At 42.9% G+C, this 16,407-nt stretch overlaps 1 protein-coding gene across 2 annotated transcripts in view; it reads right to left on the reverse strand.

Moving 5' to 3' along the window:
* XPR1 (xenotropic and polytropic retrovirus receptor 1) overlaps nucleotides 1-16,407 on the reverse strand; it is a 169,784-nt gene that overhangs the window by 79,487 nt on the left and 73,890 nt on the right. For both annotated transcript variants that reach the window (XM_053245279.1, XM_053245278.1), the window contains exons 3-4: nucleotides 6,415-6,516; nucleotides 1,914-2,137 (exon numbers count right to left, since the gene is read on the reverse strand). In XM_053245279.1, coding sequence (XP_053101254.1) covers nucleotides 1,914-2,137; nucleotides 6,415-6,516 — 326 coding nt within the window. The remainder of the gene's footprint in view (nucleotides 1-1,913; nucleotides 2,138-6,414; nucleotides 6,517-16,407) is intronic.

The raw sequence follows: 16,407 nt of genomic DNA on the forward strand, positions 1-16,407 counted from the left end.
CTGACAGGGATGTTTGTATACTAGGACTGTACTCTGCAAATACAGGATTTGGGACTGGGTGCAAAATTTAACACACTGCCCATTATTCTGGTGGGGCGATTTTAGCCTTTTAAAACACAAACATGCTTGAAAGTAGGCAATTCTGGTGAACTCTCAGAAGTTGTGTGTGAATACAAATGAAGAAATTAAATGCAAAGTTTGTCAATTCGCATAATTTGTATAAGACTTATACAGCAATTCAATTCTCCTTGGTACAGAATTTGGATTATCTTGGTTTTTACAAGTGCGAAGTATAGTGCAATTTGGGCAATAAACCATACTGATACAAGCATGTTCCTGATGATCACAGTGAAACCTTTTGAGCCAGCTGCAATTCTTGAGCTGTGAGAGTCTTAAGTACAGATCAAGGTAACAAAAGAATGAAATGGATTTTAAGTGCTGATTTGATGGAATAGGTTCACAACTTTTCAACACTCTCAATAGGTGGATACCATGACCTGAACGATTCAGGCACAGGTGATACTTCTGAAAGCCAAACTGACTTAAAAAAAAAAAAATTCCCCCTCAACAACCAAAACAAAAATACTTTCCCCCCTGAGCCACAGAGCAGGCCAATTACCACTTCTTGTGTCTTGTCCAGATTCATATTCTTTTGGCAAATACCCACTTAAAGCAGGACACTAGGTATTTATATGCATAACCTGGGTTGGAAAGAGTATCAACATAAGGAACATAGGAAGCTGCCATATACTGAGTCAGACCATAGGTCCATCTCGCTCAGTATTGTCTATACAGACTGGCAGCGGCTTCTCCAAGGTTGCAGGCAGGAATCTCTCTCAGCCCTATCTTGGAGATGCCAGGGAAGGAACTTGGAGCCTAGATGCTCTTCCCAGAGCGGCTCCATCCCCTAAGGGGAATATCTTACAGCGCTCATACTTCTAGTCTCCCTTTCGTATGTAACCAGGGCAGATCCTGCTTAGCTTAAGGGGACAAGTCATGCTTGCTACCACAAGACCAGCTCTCTTCCCACTTGGTCTAATACAAGGATTTGTACAAGGACCTGGACTAATACAGCCTACTCAAAGTCCCTGTGCTTCAGTTCAGATTATCTTCCAAAACCATAATATGGAGTACTGGGAAAGAGCTGTGGGCTTGAACACCCCCTCATTCCTTCTCAGTTTCCAATTTAACACTTAACTGGCAAACTTGGGTTTGAAGGGCAAGTCATGATTTTGCCAATTCAGATGCTATGGCAAAGTACTTCTAGGGCTAAACAGTAAACAGAAGGAAGCTGCATGCAACCGGGCAAAAAGAAAGGGTGAAAGAGGGAGTGCATGAGTTTTCAGTTCATTCACGATCTTCCAAATCATAATTTAAAAGGATCATCGGAATTGAACCTGCACAATAGGCACATAGGAAGCTGCCTTATATTGAGAAACACCATTGGTCCATTTGGCTCAGTATTATTTACACTGACTGGGAGCAGCTTCTCCAATGTTTCAGGCAGGAGACTTTCCAATCCCTATCTGGAGATGCTAAGCATTGGACCTGGGACCTTTAGCATGCAAAGCAGATGCACTACCACTGGGAGACAGTCCCATCCCCAAAGGTGGCATGCATGGGTCTCCCATCCAGGAACTGAGCACACTAAGACCTGCTTAGCTTCAGCACGGTGGCTGTATCTTGTCCCCTTAGACCATATTCTGGTCTAAGGGTCATGATCTTATTCAACAGCTTACTGAACATGCTGAAGAGAAAGGACGATAAGCAGGAGCTCAGTAAGTCCCAACAAACGAGTCCCAGGGGAGTAAAAGTCACCCATTATCAAGATTTGAGGTCCCACGGCTTTCATCACTAAGCATACTCTTCAACAGAAAAACTAGCAGAAAAAGAGATCCCAGCATAGTTGGTACCTGATAGTTCTGCAGGAGGATGAGGCTGAGGTAGAACTCACTGAAGGCCAGTTTCAGGTCTCTGATGTTCCTATGCTGAACACGTTCCTCATGGGACAGGTGGAAGACAGGCATTTTACGCTGTCGCAGAGTGGTAAGACCACTTGTTTCTTTCTGGGCATCCAAAGTTGATTGCAATTCATTTTGTAGTGTAGCAAACCTGCGCTGAGCTTCTGCAAGCTTCTCTGTTGAAGAAAGCAATGAAATGTGAGCACACAGTACTACAAATGAGCACTCAGACAATTCTGACATGTGAAATTCAGAGTATGTTAGGAATATTGTATGTAAATTACTTTTGTAACCATTCCAATAGTAAAGCCAGCATAAACATAAACGGTTGCAGCCACAAACTATGGTTGTGATAGATTTCCCCAAAAAACTGTGGTGGCGGTAGTGGTGGGGGAAGGAAAAGGGAGGTTTCTGGGGGCAGGAGGTTTCACATACATCTCTTGCTCATTTTTTAAATATGCTAAACACAAACAAGAAGTGACTTCTTCTTGAGGCAATACCAGCAAATTAGGGATCGCATAAGCAATACAACATCATCATACATCCGATCTGATTTGGCTGCAAATTCCTGCAATCACTGTGAATGAAAATGTTTTTACCAGGCTTTTTACAAAACACACCCTCTGTTTTGGCTGAGACCTATACAGCAACCTCATTATCCTTTGTAAATGAGTATATAGTAGGAAGGTTCAGCTCTCTCCACATATTTTTTGAATTCAACCTAAGCTTCCATCAGAGTATCCTGGGTTGGAAAACAGGCCTGATTTTGCTCTCTACAAGTGACTGTTATTCTATATACTTTGACAGGGATTCTGGTTGTGAAAGAACACATTGATGGCATGACAGAAAACAGAACTACTTCTGCATATTTCATTTACACATTATTCTAAGTCATCTAAGCATCAGATATGTTCAGACAGACCTTTCTGCACCCTGAATTATGTTATTACTGCTAATGGTTAACAGCACCTTGCTTTGTCTCAGACCATGCATTTGAAACCTTTACAACATGAAGCCACTTCAGAGAAAAGTAAGCAGTTTTTCCTTCAGTCTTTGCAGTTTAAATAGGCTCACACACCGTTTAACAGTAGTAGGAACAAAATTTCATGTTGAGTTCACCCATCTTCCTTTAGATGGGTATGCATTCATGATCCCTTCTCCCAACTGTGAATTTGAAATTCCATTCATAAAGCAAATCACAGATTTTGTAGTGCATACATTCAGATAATTCATTTCTGAGCAAAAAATTATTATGTACCCCTGTTGAATTCAGTTTCAACATAACAAAATGCGTCATGCTTTTAAATTATCACTATCATCATCAACAAGAATGGTGGGTGCACGATAGTGACTTGTCCAGCAAGTTATCCATAGTCAACTTCAATTAAAATTCCAGATTAAGTTCCAAAGATCCCTTGTTCAAATCAGATATTCTATCCAATTAACTACATTAGAGATTGTCATTGTAAAGAGAGAAAGTATTCAAATTAATGTGTTTGCCTCGCAGCTAAGATATTAACATATTGATACTGACTATCAAAATTTTAACATGCAAAACCTTGAGGCAAAGCTATCAAAACATTGACAACTATCCTTTTCTGGCTAACACACTTCCAGTTGGTGCAGCATCAAATAAAATACATTGTTTCCATGTCTCCTCACAAAATACTACTGAACACTTGTGCATTTAAATATCCCATCTAAAACTATGGTTCTTGGCACACCAACCAAAAAGGACAAATTTTAAGGTTCAATTATCAGCACACATGCTACATCACTGATAGATGCTGAAGCAGACACTACTCAGAAACAAGCACTACAGTGTAGCACTTCCCCACAAACCCAAATGTCTTTGGATGGTTCATCTGACAGAAAGTGGGGGGTAGGTGGGGAGGGGGGTTAAATGCATGCCTTCACAGGAATCAAGAGGACATGCAACTTTACATGAAACCCTGATTTTTTTTTAATCAGTGGAAACAAAATTTAGAAAAACCAACTTATCTTGTTCTCAAATCCCCATGAACTATGGACCTTGTTATCCACAAGGATTCAGTTCTCGCAGATTTCTCAGGAAATGAATCCGCAGATAATGATGCATTAAATCTATGGCAATTGGGGGGTTAGGTTCCTGCAGGGCAAAAATGGTGGACATCAGAGAGAATGCTGTACTCTCTCTGTACAAGTGGCCAATTTTGCCAATTATCCCACAAAAAATCACTGGGGGATTTATAATTTTTAAAACAAGAGCCACAAAATGGCTCCATTTGACAAAATGGTGGCCAGAAATGACCCCCGAGGTCATTTCTGGCCACCCCCAAACCGTGCATACATGAAAATTAACCCTTTTTTGCACCACGTATACCGAGCTTGGGTGTTTATTCCCTGACCGTGGATACACAGAACCACAGATGTTTGAACCATGATTAACACGGTCCACCTGTAGTATATGATCTCCCAGAGGGGCTTCCAATGCATTAAATAATCTGCTCCAATCAACAGTTAAATCTGAGGTTGGGGGAGAGCTCAGAAAAGTCTTTAGGAGAACCTCCCTGCAACTCCAAAGAGGAAGGTATTTTGGTAAAATTAAGCTTCTCATACTGAATACAAGAAGCTTGATAAAATGGCAATTGCTACTATATCTGGAAGTTTGAAACTTAAAGTATATCTCAAATCCAGTCAATCTCCAAAGCCAGCAAAAACCAAACTATTTCAAAAGATTAAAAAAAGGACTATGCCAGGACCCAGGAAAATACCCACATTAAATATTCGTAGTAGTTGTAAGTAACTGAGAGTATTTCTCAAGATGGCACATGTATACCTTCCTCACAGGCAAGAAAAAAGATTTAATTTATTTAATATGGTGAGTCAGTGAATGCTTTAAAGTTTAGCTTCCCTATAAACCTAGAGAAGGAGAACACATGTATTCATCCATTAAGTTCTATAAGCTTTTCTAATGCAGTGTCCAAAGCCAAAAACATTTTTTAAAACACAGCTTGAAAATTATATGGCAATGCAGCATGAAAATAAAAACTTTATTATATGCCTAGCTTCACTATGTGTACCACCAACCATACCACTGGACCAACCATACCACTGGACTCTTTCAGACGACTCCATACCATTAGGACCTACTGTTTCTACTTAAGATCTAGATCCTCAACTAATTCATATCTGTTTGGCTTCAAAACTTTACTTTGGCAGCTGAGAACAGAAGAGAGGTCTTGTATCTCAAACAAGCTTCATGTTTGTTGTTCACTATATACTACTGTCACTGTTTCATTAAGTTACCGGAAGGGAAACCTCTCTGATTAAAAAGCAATACCTTCTGGGACACTTGTCAGATTTTGCCCTTGTCAATCACATTCTCAGACCTGCTTTGTTTTTTCCTGACCTGGTAAGTGAGCTGTCAGTGCCACAATGACTGCTGTGAATCTGTCAGGCCAAGTATGTAATCAGATATTCTCTATGTAAACAAAAAGTCAAGTGTTAGCAGGAACTGGCAACCAAGAAATGGTTAAGGTGTTTGTAATGAAAAGCATATCTTCCATGGTAAATGTTTCCCCAAAGAAAGTGCCCTCTGAACATGGCAACTTAATGACCTGTCTATGAAGGGCTTAATTTGGAAGAAGAGATTATTGGCTCAAGTGTGCCTCAAAGTCCCACGCTCTGACCCACAGCCTCTGTTTTCTTATACAAAATGCATGATGGTTGACTATGGTTACTCAATGATGAGGGGAAAGCATTCTGCAAATAATCCACAATATTTGCATCTTAATTCATCTCCCCTCCACTCTGCAACCCCAGAATTAGCCCTAGAATTGAAACCAGGTCCCAGGCTGAATGTCAGCTGAATGACTAAGCTGTGCTTGGAACTTCCTTTGGCTAGCAACCTCTTATGGCCCCATTCAAAATCTCAAGAAAGCAAGTGGGCCACTAAACCAAAGGAAACCAGCTGTCCTGAACACATAGCCTTGCTTGTCTGAATGCTGAATGGTCCTACAGTTGGCAGACTGACCAAAACAATTTGAAATGCTGTATCTAATTATCAAAAAATTTACAACTAATTGTTTCAAATGTATGGAAGTCTTAGCCCTTGAGTTCTTGCTCCATAATCCATCCACTTTGAAGTAAGTTTCAGATTCTGTTGGGTCCTACAAACCCCAAATGCCATTTAATCCCTTGTTACATTACAGTTACAGACAGATCAGAGAGCATTCAGTGGCTACCCTGAAACAGTAGAACTCCTTTGCTTTACAAGTCCAGCAGTCCAAACAGCTATCAGAACCATGGTAAAAAAAACCCTAGCTCAAATAGTGAAGTCTATGGTTAGGAAGGTGTAGAGACATTTCTACAAGACACACATTAATTCTGTATTTTTAAGCCAATATTGCCAGCACCAAAACCTTCAGACAAGGAAAGAAAAATACAAGACAGCTGAAAACAAACCTCTTACCTGAATAAAATGTGTTGATTTTGGCAAGTTCCTTCTCACAGGTTTGGAAGAATTTCTCTTCAAACTTGGCAAAATACCTCTTCACTGTGTCTTCATCTGTGACTGAGCAGGGGTGGAGGGAGAGACAAAAGAATGAATTTGTAAAAGAAAGGCCAACACATGCCATTTTAAATCTTGCTCTTTCGAAGTAGCAACTGTGAAAATTTTTCTCCAGAGGATAAGCCATCTCCTGGAACAGGCAAATTTGTCAAGAAAAATAAAATCATAAGACTGCCTGAGGGAACAAGTGCCTTGGACATGAATTGAGTATTTTCCTTTCCAGTTTTTCCACTGCAGCCCTTTAACAGGTGCCTCTGACAAGGGAAAATGAAAAGCTAACCTAGATGAGTAGTGACACAACTAATCTCAGAGGGCATGTGGGCAACCTCCTCAGTACTACCAATGTATTTTTGTTTCTTCTCCCATGGGAAGTTCTCCTTCCCAGTCTGAAATCAACTTCCTGCCATTTAGCTCCATTAAACACCACCACTCGCTGCCAAAGTAGATGTGCAGATATGTTTTATACAGTTCCACGTGAAACAATGAAGATGACTGCTAAATTTTCTATATACTAAGGTGGCTGACGTGACAGTATTTTCTATTTCAGAATAACTTTGTGCACTAGAAATCCATACAGATTTCAGCCTTCTGCACTATTCAGTGTGCAGGATTGCACAACAGAAGAAGCTGATTTATATTCTAAAACCAAGCCTGTATTGGCCGGTAACTGGAACATAAGTTGATCAGGTCATGACATATACACGTAGAGAGAGGAGCAATATCCACCCAATCCACCCAAGTAGTCTGGGAGTTAAAGACAAGATAAATAGGGAAGACCAACAACATTCATGATTACAGAAGTATTTTAAGAGGATCAACAGGGTTGATCCTTAGGCAGCAACCATATGCCTAAACTACAATCCCAAACTATCTTGGGGCCTTTGAAATGATTGGGGGGCGGGGGCGGTAATCTACACAACACACTCCTTTTCAACCAAAAACATTCTCAGGTTGGTTTTTTTTACAAAGGGGGAAAAAAAGGTTTCTTGTTCCAAAAGGGCCCACAATCTAAAAAGAAACACAAGGTGGGCACCAGCAACCGCCACTACAAAGACATGGTACTGGGGTTAAATAGGGACAGTTGTGTAGAGTGATCTCCTCACAGAAGGCAAGGCTGGAAACAGGAGGCTAAACATTCTTGAACAAGGGATAAACTACCACAGATTTGACACTATCTGGGCTCTGGGCTCATCTCAAAAATACGGCATTAATCACACTAGCCAGGAAAAGGACTCAACCTCTCCTAACTGGCATTAACCCTGGTTCCAGTTCACAGTGTGTGACCTGCATGTCCTTGAACTCAGTATCTACTTCAGAATGCAAGACTGATTAGAACCAGCCAAAATAATCAATAAACTGAGCCACAGATACCTCCCCCACCCCCAACCATCCATCTGCCCAAGTGAACTCTGAGCCATTTTGTCTACAAAGTAAGAACTATTTCACACATTAAACAGCAACAAATCCAAAGGAAATGCCAGAGCAGGGCTGCTCAACAATGGCCCTCCTGCAGATGTTGGTCTACAATCCCCTATTGGCCACTGTGACTGGGGATTATGGGAGTTGAAGTTCAAAAACAGTTGGGGAGGGGGCTAAGTTGAGCAGGCCTGTTCCAGAGGAAGCTACAATCAATCCTTGAGTCTTGACTACTGAGCTCACTTCCACTACTTTACAGTTCCTAGAAAACCGGGGTGGGGGTGGGGTCAATAGCAAAAAGCTTCTCCCCACTCAAGGAAGACCCGCTTTCAACTTAGCAGAAGAGGACTATGGGAAAGTGATGCCCAAAAGCAAAATAATTCTTCCATTTGTGAAAGACTTTGCATAAGGTATTTTTATAGTCTATTACAGTTTGTATGGTACAGTCTATTTTTTCCCTAGTCACCATGATTCTCTTACAGCAAACCCACTCCACACAATACTCTGTGGGGATGCACAGTATGTTTTCTTCTTCCACTCATGGCTCTTTTCATTTAGGGAAGGACAAGTCAACTGCTTAAACTGAAGACTGGTAGATTTTGGTCATAGTTAGTAATTTCTTTAAAAAGAACATGTTGCCTAGAAGATATACTGCTCAACTGGAAACTTAAGAAAGCAACTGCATCAGCTTCCATGAAGAAGGATTAGATATACTTCCATATTGCAAGAGTATGGGCTATGTGGCACTGAGGTCTTTTACACTTAGATTCTATCATTGAAGATCCTTTTCCAGAGACTTCACAAACGAGAGAGTCAAGGTCTATCCTAAGAGTAAATACGCACACACGACAGAACCAAGGCCTGAAAAAGCTAGTGACATTTTTACAAGTGAAAGAACTATATATAACAAGAGGCAATACTTCAATATGTTATTATTTTCTCCAAGTGCATGAGTGGGCTTTCCATTGGTGAAAGCTGAACCACCCTATGAAGAACTGAGTGAAACATAACAAGAGCATGGGCAGAAACAGCAGCAAGAATACCAGCTCCATCTATGCCTAGTACATTCAGGGAATTATGTAGACACATTAGAGGCTGGTGAGGAAGATCTCTCTAGCACAGCTGGCTATAAGCCAACAGGAGGGGAAGCACCACAACACATGAAGGAAAAAGCAGGAACAGTGCAGAAATGATTTATTCAGGAAAATGAACCAATTTTGAGGTAGTGCCTCTTATTCAGGAGGAAATCTTCATAAATCAGGATTTTACAACTACTTTTCAAACTACTGACTGGATCTTAGCATGCCCTGGACAATGAATAATGGATTAGACACACCCCAATTCAAATTCTAAACTAAGGGGGGCTTTTTGTCCTGCAGCACAGGGTTTTTCCAAAAATTAACTTTAATTTAAATATGCAAACATTTTCAAACCTTTTGTATGTTCTATTAATCAAAGTTGGTAATGGAGTTTCACAAGAGTATGTGTGCAGTAGGTTCATAAATCACTGAAACTTAGCAAATCAGGTATCAAAGAACAGAAGTTGGCCCAGTTCAGACATAATGTGGAGTCAGAATTCTGGTTTTGCACAATGTTCTTAATGCTTGAGAGGAAGGGTTCTACTTCTGATCCTGGCTCAGAACAAGCCAGGATCTTTCATTATGTCCAAATGGGGGCGATTTTGGTCCACTGTAGTCAGGGTTTCAAAATAAGTACCTGGACACGCAGCTTCAGATTCTGGTTTACTTTATAGTTTTGCCTAGATCACCCAGTTAGAGATCCTGGCTTGTTCTAAGTAGAATCCTTCCTCCTCTTTCATGTGAAGAGGAGGGGGAACTGCATCTGAGGCTCAGGAACATGGTGCAAAAGCTCAATTTAATCCTGATTCTGCATTACATCCGAATGGGGCCTTGGTGTCTTCACAGAGTTAGCTACATTTTATAAGGTCAGTGAAGATCCGTTGCTAAACATTGTTTAACAATTGGAAACAGGTTGTGGGATCTTGTGCTCCCTCCTGCCCTGCCACTTCTCTTGCAAATGCTTCCTGTCTCCATTAATCTTGGGTCACCACTATGTCCGATGATGACTAAGCAAAGTTAAGAATGCTTCCAAACAGCTGTTTGGAAATAAAACACTATTATCAACAAGAGTAGATCAGGAACAGTGTCAGGTGGCGCTGAGCACAGGCATCACTGATGGCCAGGCTAGCCAGCCAGATGGAGAGAAGGTGGCACAGTAACCGTTGGCGAGGACTTCCCCATGTATCACAATCCAGAGCCTAGGAGTGAAGAGGCGCTATTAAAGCCTGCAATAGTGCTGTCTCTCCACCCCTATCCTTTGATGCTGCAAAGGATAGTCCAGAGAAAAATAAAATACAAAGACTGATTCTATAGAAAGGGAACTACTCCTTATTCATATGCACCAAACATCCAATAGCACACAGTCAAATTAAAGCTGAGCAACACAAAAGCTCTGCATAACTGATTTTCACACAGGGCTCCTATTTATTAGTTTCTGACTAAAGTGGAAGCAACACAATCCACTAACAAAAGGTTTCCCTTCACTTACCCTACAACTCAATAATGTAATTGTGGTGGTGCAGTGCTGCCCAAGGCTACTGTGCATTTTGTTTCTTCAAAGGAAGGACAAGGTTTTCTGCCATGCAAATGTCTTTCTATAATGCCAAAAAGCTGGCCTTGGGTTAAGCAGCCCAGGACAAAGGAAATAGTTTTCAAAGGGCACCTAGTTACAGCTTCCAAAAGAAAACCTATATTCCCAACCCCATTCCCACCTGATTGTCCCTCTGATTTTATACTCAAATCTTCAAGAACACAAGGACAGCCCTGCTGGATCAGGCCCAAGGCCTATCTAGTCCAGCATCCTGTTTCACACGGTGGCCCACCAGATACCTCTGGCTTGCCCATAGACAGGATATATAAGGAACTTGATCAGTGTCGCAGACTTGCTAGTCATCTTCCAAGGGTTGCTATTTGGAAGCCGATGCAGATTAGCAAAGGAAGTGTCCGTGCAACAGAAACTGTAAAAAGATCAGGCCCATTTGAAAAATAAAGTGCAGTCCCTTTTGCTACAGATGTTGATCAAGCTGAAGCCCTCTCTTTAAATGGTGCTGGTGGCTTACAATCTGCTGCAGTGCAGCTCTTCCTGTACCACTAGGTTAATATGGAGACGCCCCAAGCCAAGTCATAATGGTCCACACTTCTGCACTTCTCCCATCAGTGTCACCACTCTCAGTAACTAGGGAAATATTGGCTGGCATCCAGACAAACATTCCTTGTGCACAATGGGGTGAAATATCCAGTTGAGGAGCAAGATTTTCAGAAGCTCTAGAGCAGTGGTTCTCAAACTTGGGTCCTCAGGTGTTATTGGACTTCAACTCCCATAATCCCCAACCAAAGGCCACTGAGGCTGGGGATTATGGGAGTTGAAGTCCAATAACACCTGAGGACCCAAGTTTGAGAATTCCTGCTCTAGAGAAAGTTCCCCATTGAACGTTTGAAGCAGTAGTAAAAAAGGATCTGAAAGGAGTTCTTCCCATCCTCAAGACTTGCATATGGCTGGGGGGAGGGGTTGCCTCAGTTTAGGGTAGATATCTAAACAACAACAACAATTTATATACCACTTTTCAATAAAAATTTCCAAAGCCGTTTACATAGAGAAATAATAAATTAAAAAATAAGATAAGATTGCTCCCTGTCCTCAAAGGGCTCACAATCTAAAAAAAAAAACCAGACAGACAGACACCAGCAACAGTCACTGGAAGTACTGTGATGGGGGTAGATAGGGCCAGTTACTCTCCCCCTGCTAAATAAAGATAATCACCATGTTAAAAGGTTGCCTCTTCGCCCAGTTAGCAAGGGTCTAACCCTAAAATACTCTCCTAGGCATTAACAGTTCCCCAAAATGCTCTGCAAAGCGACAAATCCCATGTATGTGACTGCATAGAGACTACAAAAACAACAACAACTATTTGATCTGAAATTAGCTGAACACAGAAAATTAGCCAGAAAGGATTTGGGGGAAGAGAGGGGATTGGTAGCGAGCATAAATAATGGCCAACTAGTGAACTAAATTTGTAGACCCCTGTAAATACTTCATCTTAATTTTAGTGGGAAGATCTAGTTCTTAAAACATCAGTACACATCCACCACAGTTCTAAATGTAAAGCTCCTTGACATATTTTTAGTTATCTTAATTATCGATCATATTTCTATACCGCCTGATACGTACATCTCTAGGCAGGGTATAAAATTTAACACAATATATAAAACAGTAAAAACATTTAAAATTTCACAAAATACAATTAACACAATCTCATAAAATAAGAACAAATTAAACAGTTTAAAATTAATTTCAATTAAAGACCTGCAAAAACAGGTGTGTCTTCCTAAAAGCAAACAGAAGGAGATGCTTTCATTTCAACAGGGAGTATATTCCAAAGCCCTGGTGCAGCCACAGAAAAGGCCCGGTCTCAAGTCGCTGAACAAGACAGTGGCAATCGTAACCTGACCTCTCCAGAATATCGTAATAGGCAACAGGGTTCATGACAAAAAAGGCGCACTCTTAAATACCCTGGGCCCAAGCTTGTTAGGGTATCTTCAGTCACCTAAGATATTTTAAGATCATCATCTACACATTTTAACATGAAAATGCAACAAACTTGTTTGTAAACATATGTAACAGCTCATAGTATGTTGGATATGAAAGTATGATGGCTATTCAAATCGTGTACATATATTTCTGACCTCCATGAAGTGCCCTGAATGCCTTCACGGCAAAACAAAATGAGATCTTCGGCTTGTTTATAGATTTGTTTATTACAATTATTTCCCTTGAAAAGCAAAATATCAGATTGTAAATTGGTGTCAGACTCGACAGAATTCTACATTTATCGTTTGAGCAGCAGCTCAAAGCCTGCACCTATTTCCAAGGAGAATTAAAAAAAAAAAAAGATGCATCTCCCTTGAGCAGTGAGAGATCAGAATGGAACATGCTATGTCTGACATAGTTCTCTATTTGAAGTTGAAACTCTAGCTTGACCCCTGGACCCATTTTCAAGGGGAAAGATGCAAAATATATAGTAATACTATTTGAAAAGAATTTTATTTACCGGTAATATATTTTTTCCTTGTCATAGATAAACTACATTTATACATTATAGAACAAATGTACACCATTTTCGGTGTATTATTCTATTCATAACAGCAGCAAAAGAATGTGTTTATGCCATAATAAACCAGCTGGATCCATTGGGAAGCAATTCCACAGATAAGGTGACATCACACAGCGAATACCATGACTCTGGTACTCCTCACTAGGGACACAATGTAATTACTTCTACACACTCTAAATTAAAGAGGGAGTAGTTAGTTCAGAGGTCCATTCCTAAATGCATCATCTTCTTATTCTGAAGACTTTGTCTTACATACTTTGGGAGGTATATCCCTTTCCTATCCAAGGCATTCAGAACCAATTCTATTTGTGCCAGCTCTTGAATTAGATTGTATCATGTTGATCAGTTTACTGTGGGTTTTAACATAAGATAGAGAACCTGTTGGCAAACATATTGAACGTAATTACACCCAGTTTGCTAATCCTGAAGAAGCATATGAGGAACCTTTCGTCTGAGATAGACATGTCCTATCTCAAACAAACTGGGTATAACAGACTGTTGGGGTGTGTGTAGAAACTGGTTCAAATAGAACCAGATTCAATTTAAACTGAACCGGTTCAACCTCAAACTAGACCAGCTCCAAAAAAAAGGCCACTGGTCAGAGTTCAAACTGGACCCGGGTCCAGTCCGATATGGACCAGCCCGGTCTGGTTTGAGAGCTATGCTTGTAAAAGGTGAACCCTGTTAGGATTTCCCTTTAAAAGCAAAGGGAACACTGTCTTGAAAAGGTTTTTAAGGGTGGTGGGAGGGGTGGCAGCAAGAGGGCACCTTAACGGCTTTGGCAGTGGCAGCTCCTCTAAACACCACGGGAGCTCCACCCCCTGCTGCACAGGCCAGTGGTGGCCCACGTATGCCATCCTATATAATAAGAACCCAGGGTGTGTGCCCGTGTCTCTGGTGTCTGCGTCCATGTCTCCCTTGGCTGTTCTGGGCATGCGCTCCGCGCATGCCCAGAACATGCCAAGGGAGACACGACCGCAGGCACCAGGCGGCCATGTTGGCTGGATGGCCAGCCTGGCTGCAGGAAGGCCGGAGGCGGCGGCCGCAGACCGGACGGACTGCGGGGAGGGCAGAGGCGGCAGCGGCAGGACCGGCCCTGCCGTGGGAAAAGCCGAGGCAGTGGTGGCAGGTCCGGCCCAGCCATGGGAAGGGAAGCGGCGGCCTCGGCCAGAGGACGAGTGGCAGCCAAGGCAGCGGCGGAGCCGCGGCCTCGGCCAGAGGACGTGGAGGGTCCAGGCTGTGAGGCGGCGCGCTGCCGCTTCCGTGAGGGGGAGAGAAGCCGCCCGGAGGAGCTGGCCCCGCCGCAGCAGGAGCAGGACCCGGCGGCAGCAGCGCCGCCGGCCAGGGCAACCCCACCACAGCTAGAGGAGGAGGCCAAGGTGGGGGAGGGGAAAGACGGTGGCGGCAGGTCTGGCCCGGCCACAGGGAGGGGAAAGATGGCGGCAGACACGCTGCGTCCGAGCGGAGGGCCCCTGCCAGGAGGAGGCGGCGGGGAAGGCCAGGGAAGACGGCAGGCCCGGGGGAAGCTGGAGCCCTGGGTAAGTGGGCCTTGCTGAGGGCCCTGGCCGGAGGAGGCGGAGGGCCCGGGCGGGAGGCGGCGGCTGGGGAGAACGGAACAGGCTACTAGCGCCCGTTAATTTAACGGGCTGAAAGATACTAGTAGCCAATAAGGTGCCCTCTTGGTGCCCCCTCCCCCACTGCCTTTAGCAATCTTTAAAAGGCAGGGTCCCCCTTTGCCTATAAAGGGGATTCCTCACCAGATTCCCCTTTAAAAAAATAGCCCTCAAAACAGGCTGAACACAGACCAGCCACCTTCCTTTTTTTTTTTTTTTTTTAAAGGCCAGTCTTGTTCGAGTTCAAATCAGGTTGACTGAACCTGTTTGCAGAGCAGCAAATTGGTTCTAATTTGAACCAAACTGCCAAACCCCACAGATAGTGGAATAAACTCTTTCATCCTAAGTGTCCATCAGCTTAAAGTGACACCTTTGACAATACATGGTATTCCTTTATGGCATTCACAGAAAATAGCTCTCAGCCTGCACAACTGCTACTGAGATATGGATCTAGATGGCTTTAATCGATTTCTGGATATTAAAAAGCTGTATTAGGAGTTAGCAAGCTTTGAAATAAGAAGGCTTCATTTTTTTCATGGTTTTGCATGCCACTACAGGTCTCAGAGTTCCCCATGCACCCTGCAGGAGGCTGACTAGGCTACTGCATGACACCTTGCTATGAAGCCGGCGGTGGCAAAAGCATTAACATTCTCCCCCCACACCAACCCTTGCTTCCACTAAGTCTCCTTCCCTCCTAGCATAGGAAGGAGAGGCAATGGAGGCAAGAAAAGGAGAGGCCTGCTGCTACCATCACCAACTTAATAAGGAGACACACACCAGGCAGCCCTCCGGGCTTCCTCCTGCGGGGCAGGCCATTTGCATGTGTGTATGCAATGCAATGTCTGTTCCCCTATCTCTCCCTGGCCAAAAAATCTGACACTTCTGACCAATCTATCTGGAGGTGGCAGCAAGGGGAGGCGTTGCAGGCAGGCAGGAGAGACGGCAGGCCATTTCTCCTTACCCATTCCACCCAGCATGGCCTGCCCTACCCCTGTGACTGCCTGCAGCTCCTCCCCTTGCTACCACCTCCAGATCGGCTTAGGTGGTGGTCAGGCCTTCCCTTTGTCCCCTCCTGCTGTGGAAGAGATGGAGCCACCCAAGCAGCCTGACTCAATTGCACTTTAGCTCTCATCAGCCTGGCTGCTCTTTTGAAAACACACAAACTGGGTTCTCACATCAACTAATCCATGTAATGAAATTTATTCTTGAACACTTTTGCAACAGCTCCTCGCCCCCCAATGTTTTTACTTACTATGCCTTTGAAGCGGCTTACAGAAAGAGTTCTATAGTACAACACTTTCACTTCAACTGATATATTGCAGTTTATGCAAGATGCTGGTGTTTCAGTAGGGAAAAACTGATTGCTTGTTTGTACCCAATATTCTTCAAGCAGTCATCTCTGTGCAACCACAAAGACCTTTTAGAGCTGAAGTCTACACATTGTAACTCCTACTCTTTCCTTCAAGGAAATGTTAGTGCCTCATGCACATGCAATGCTGGTGGGTGGTGCTGGCAGCAAGCACCATCTCTCACTCAGATCTTTTTTGACTGCCTCAGGAGCAGCATAGAGCACATTCTTTGTAGAGACCCCATTCTTCAGAGAGCTAGACCTTCATTTTTCCTTTAAAGGATTCCCCCCAACCTTTTCTTCATGCTAATCTTTTCCCCCTCATT

The sequence above is a fragment of the Hemicordylus capensis genome, chromosome 4 (genome assembly GCF_027244095.1).
Source record: "Hemicordylus capensis ecotype Gifberg chromosome 4, rHemCap1.1.pri, whole genome shotgun sequence".
Classification (NCBI taxonomy): domain Eukaryota; kingdom Metazoa; phylum Chordata; class Lepidosauria; order Squamata; family Cordylidae; genus Hemicordylus; species Hemicordylus capensis.